Source organism: Eupeodes corollae, chromosome 1 (assembly GCF_945859685.1).
Source record: "Eupeodes corollae chromosome 1, idEupCoro1.1, whole genome shotgun sequence".
Taxonomy (NCBI): Eukaryota; Metazoa; Arthropoda; class Insecta; order Diptera; family Syrphidae; genus Eupeodes; species Eupeodes corollae.
Genome location: NC_079147.1, coordinates 174,886,917 through 174,891,984, shown reverse-complemented (window position 1 = coordinate 174,891,984; position 5,068 = coordinate 174,886,917). Strand labels below are relative to the sequence as shown.

At 34.5% G+C, this 5,068-nt stretch overlaps 1 protein-coding gene across 1 annotated transcript; it reads right to left on the bottom strand.

Moving 5' to 3' along the window:
• Positions 1-269: 269 nt before the first annotated feature.
• On the bottom strand, positions 270-1,526 carry LOC129938968 (proliferating cell nuclear antigen). The gene is made up of 2 exons (XM_056046811.1): positions 1,190-1,526; positions 270-1,135 (listed from the first exon to the last, which is right to left on the bottom strand). The coding sequence occupies exons 1-2, from the start codon at positions 1,295-1,297 to the stop codon at positions 461-463; spliced, it is 783 nt and encodes a 260-aa protein (XP_055902786.1). The 5' UTR covers positions 1,298-1,526; the 3' UTR covers positions 270-460.
• Positions 1,527-5,068: the final 3,542 nt, after the last annotated feature.

Below are 5,068 nucleotides of genomic sequence, written 5' to 3'. Positions count from 1 at the left end.
ACCTTATCCATTCATAATGCAAAATTGGATGAGATTTTCACTACGAACGTATTTGGCAAGTTTTTTCGGGATTCGTAGGTTTCCGATCACGATAGAATTCGCTCATTAAGTTTGCTTAAAATCTTCTCCAAAAACCATGAACCAATTCGCAAATAAATCCATACTTACAAGTTTTGCTTATTAAATAGCACTTGTCCAACAACTTTAATTTAAAAAAGTTTATAATTGTACAACAATGCAAAGATAATAATAAAAAATAAAAACAGTGGTTTAGACCAAGGCATATTACCTTATCTTTTATTATATTGTATAATTGTGTCATAGCGAAGTTCAGGTTTTGTTCCGTGAAAAATGCCAGATACAGAGATATCAAAAATAATTAGAACTTATGAGTTGTGTAAATCTAAATAAACATGGAAATAACAGCGAAAAGATGGTAAGTTTCGAACTTCCACCCTGCTTAACTCTCATCGTCCTCGATCTTTGGAGCCAGATAATAACGGATATGTCCTAAATCGGGAATACGATATTCTACGACAAGAGGAACATCTGCCGACATCGACAACTGCACCTGGTTGGACAATGGTGTTGCCTTTGTGAATGCGTTAAGATAGCGGCAGGCGAATGTAAGAGTCACGGGCTCCTGCATTTCAATTGTGACGGCGTCCTCTTCTTTGTCAACATTTGACGTTTGTGCCAATTTCACATTGGCCGAACCAACGTCTCCGGAGGCTGAGAATTTGACGCCTTCTTTGGTACAGCATATGACCACAGACTCGCCGAATTGAGCCAAATCTCTGCAGATACGAGCGAATTCCATAGCCGGCATTCTCACGACGCAACTGTATTCTGTTTCGGGGATTCCTAAGTGCTCTTGGTCAAGATTCATGAGTTTCATTTCGTAATCTGACACTTTCTCCTGGTTCTGTGATTCAAACATAAAGGTTACTGTGTCGGCGTTGTCCTGGGCTTTCACCGTAACATTATCCTCATTGTTGGCGCATTTAAGAATCTTTGCCATACTCCCGAGGTTCATTCCCATTGAGATGTTTCGATCACAGCGGTATTTATCGAAACCATCTGATCGAAGACTTAGCGAAACCAAGGAAACGTGCGAATTGTCCATAGCTTGTAGCTGAAATATTAAAGCTTTAAATTTGAAGTATCATCAACGGATTAAGGAACTTACTTGGATTCCAGAGTCACTGCATTCAAATGTTCCTTCATTCAACAGATCCTTGATAGCGTCAAGGACTTTCTTCAGTGTAATCGCTGAGAGGAGGCGTGCTTCAAACATTTTGAACAGTAGTTACAAAATAACGTCGATATAAAACACTGATGAATCAAATTTATTTGAGATAAAATGAGTGGTAGTTGTAATTTGTTTGGATTCGCGGCTGCAATTGAATCTCGGAAATGAGGAAATGCTTGTTAAGTGTTAATTTCGTGTTTCAATGTAAGGTAAAATAAGTTTTTGCAAGCAAATGCAATGCAGAAAGACGGCGTGTTTTGGCGCCAACTGTCAAATAAGCCGGCGGTTCAAGATAGAAAAAGCTACCTCTAGCGGTATGTAGGCAAAACATATCTAATAAGGGCTAGTGCCTTGATTTTAGCTTTGTTCGTATACTTTCCAAAACTTTATTTGAATAAAATCGCGAAAAACTTTGGGTATTTGTGTTTTAATTTAAATTTTCACAAAAGTCCCTGGACATTTTTGAAGTCGGCAGGATATATATAACTGTTTAAAACTTCGAAAAAGGTTATTTCTGCTTTTAGTTAGCTTATCAATGTATTTGCATTAAATTAAAAAAAACTTCTATTGATATACTAACTAAAAGAAATTTAAGACAATGTAATGGGCCTTACTAATAATAAAATTATAGATGTAATAAAAATAATACAATTTAGATATTTGAATATTATTTTATCTCTAAATTGAAATAAATAAATAAATTGGGTGGCGCAACAGTCCATTGAGAAATAGGGCCTAGTGACTTACAACTCTTAATCATTCCTGTGTGCGAGTAATGTTGTCAGGAATGGAGGATCACCAAATTAAAATACACGAAAATCATTGAGTCATTTCAGTATTACCACCAGGGATTCTAAGGGGCTGGCACCTGGTTGATTGGCGACATTTTTTCGTTTAGACTTTTTGACTTCACTTATAGACTTGGGAAGAAATTTAAGGCGATAACATAAGAACGAACACAAAATGATTACACTCAAGTTTTGATTGTAACTTCTATGTTACTAGAATTAAGTTTCAAAACAAGGTAATTTTCTGGGTTTTTAGTTACATAAAAGTTGTGGCGAGTTATTTGTAACTTTGGTGTGACTGTGACTCAGTGACAAAGAAGTCGTACAAATTCTACTACTTGGGTAAGTATATGAAATTACAAGAAAGAGAAAAGGCAGTTTGTGCAATAAAATTAACATCTAAGTAAATTTATACATGGTTGCCATGCATACGAAATTATTTTTTTTTTTAAAAAGAATAAAGACACTTTAGATTAAAATTCAAATTTAATAATTAAAGAAATTCAATTCAATTCAGTCCATACACATATAGTGTAGACATACAGTGCCTTGCATAAGTATAACAACACGTGAAAAAATGCGTTTTATAGAAAATTTAAAATAGGAGTGCCCCCTACTATTTTTTAATTAAGTTGCATCACTGATCAACAAATTGAGAAGAAAACAAAGTACCGTTACTTAGTAGGTTATTTTCAGTAATGAAAAAAGTTTAATCTTGATTGACCAGATGGTTTTAGCGGATATTGGCATAGGATTTGAGGAAAGAAAATAAGTTGTTTTCCAAGAGGAACTTTGGTGGTGGCAGTTGTATGGTTTGGGGGGCCTTCTGCGAGCGTAGTAAGGTTGCACTTGCTTTCACTTCTACTAGAATAAACAGTTCTGACTAAACTTCGGTCCTTGAGCAGAATTTAGAACCTTATTTCAAAAGATGTCCTCGAGTTGAGCATGTCTTCTAGCAAGATAATGCCCCAATTCATGTAAGTCGTCAAAGTTTGAATTGGTTCGGATCGAACAACTTTAATTTGATGGAGTGGCCGTCATGTGCTAAAGATTGCAATCCCATCGAAAATCTTTGAAGAATTTTAAACAGCACAATGTATGCCCATAATAGGCAATTTGCTAGTTTTGCTGAGCTGCGAGGGGCAGTTGTCATAGAATGTCTCTAGAAGACTCCATATTAAAAAATGTAGTGAATAGTATGCCAACAAAAATTTGTAGCTTGGTGGAAAATAGAAGCAACAAAATTACATATTAGTTCTTTGTTAAAAATCAATTTAAAAAAAAATAAATGCGGTTATATTTTTGCAATATATCAAAATCTGTATTTAATTTTTAAACACTATTAGAACAAAATAACGGTTCTTTGTTAACTTCCCATAGGAAGTTATTGTAATGGGTCCGATTTGTCAAATTGAAAATTTTGACATTTCTCGACGTTTCAAGGTCCCTAGAGTCGAAATAAAAGATTTTTAGAAAGATGTGTGTCCATGCGTGTGTACGTACGTTCGTACGTCCTCCATAGCTCAAGAACCAGAAGAGATATCAACTTCAAATAAATGTTGTTATACAGATAATAAGGCAGAAAGGGCTCTCAAGAAAATTGCGTGGGTGGTTTTTTTACCATAGCAGTTTGAAAAAAAGGTGAACATTTTGGTTAACCCTAAATATCTTACGAACCAAAAACGCTAGAGACTTAAATTAAATTTTATATAATATATTGTAACGTGATATCAAACAGGCATATTCTTTGAAAAAAAATCAATATAACGGTTTTTTTATAAATCAATAAAACTTAAAAAAAAAAGTTTGTCACCTCCAAAATTTTACGACTGAAATATGATTTCATCTCTAAAACAATTTTGTGCAACGAAGAATAATGTTTTTGACATCTGATAAAGTTTTGAGAAAAATCAAATTGACAGTTTTTTTTTATAAAAAATAGAAATCTAAAAAAACATTACTCAAAGTTCGTAAAAATTGAATATCGATTCAAATATCTTTTCAAAAACTTGAAATTTTATTTAGGCTTCATGCTTATTTTATCTTATAAGAAATATTGTTTTCAACATTTTGAAAAATGTTGAGAAAAATCGAATTGACAGTTTTTTTACAAGAAACTAAAAACCGAAAAAAAATTAACAAAAGTTGATAAAAAATGATTTTCGACTCAAATATCTTTTCAAAACTTTGTGATAATAGCTTCTTACTATTTTTTTCTTATAAGAAATATTGTTTTCAACATAAGGACAAATTTTGAGAAAAATCGAATTGACAGTTTAAATTTTCCGTCAACAAGCAAATCGTTCACTATTGCTTCCTTTATCGAAGCCCAAATCTAGACAGAGTGTCAACTTCTCGTAAATTTGATGCTTTGTGTGATTCCATCCAAAGAATCAAATCGTTGTTACGGGCCATTTCAATGTACACAATTCTTCATGGCTTCAACATTCGGGCCAGTCAACACCAGAAGGAGTGTGTGCTGAAATCTTCGCTGAGTTAAACCACCTAACTCAGCTGGTCAACGAGCCCACTCAAATATCGGACGTGGTAGGTCGAGCAGAAAACACTCTTGACTTGTTTCTTACCTCTGACCCTGGTAAGTACAGTATTAGTGTTCTATCTCCTCTAGGCACATCTGACCATTGTGTCATATCAGCAAATTTCTCGTGTAAAAACTCTCCAGTTAAAGAAAGAGCTCCTAAGAGAACCGTTTGGCAATACGAGAAAGCCAACTGGGACGGTCTCAATAATTACTTCAGGATCTTTAACTGGTCACTATGCTTCCTCGATAGTGACGTTGACGCCAGCGCTGATATGATCACAAGTTTGATTCTCCTGGGAATGAGAACTTTTATCCCGAATAGGAATAGAAATATCTTGAAGAACGGAAGCTTCTTAATGACCGACAGTATGGCCTTCGTAGCAATAGGTCCACTGGTGATCTCATGGTTCATCTCACCGAACAGTGGAACAAATTTTTACATAGTTTTGGAGAAAGTAAGATTATTGCAGTAGATATTTCAAAAGC

Bases quoted from the DNA above. Each gene is read 5' to 3' on its own strand.
- LOC129938968 (XM_056046811.1), bottom strand. From the start codon at position 1,297: ATGTTTGAAGCACGCCTCCTCTCAGCGATTACACTGAAGAAAGTCCTT. The intron at 1,136-1,189 runs GTAAGTTCCTTA...TTAATATTTCAG, and splicing joins GCAGTGACTCTGGAATCCAA to CTACAAGCTATGGACAATTC.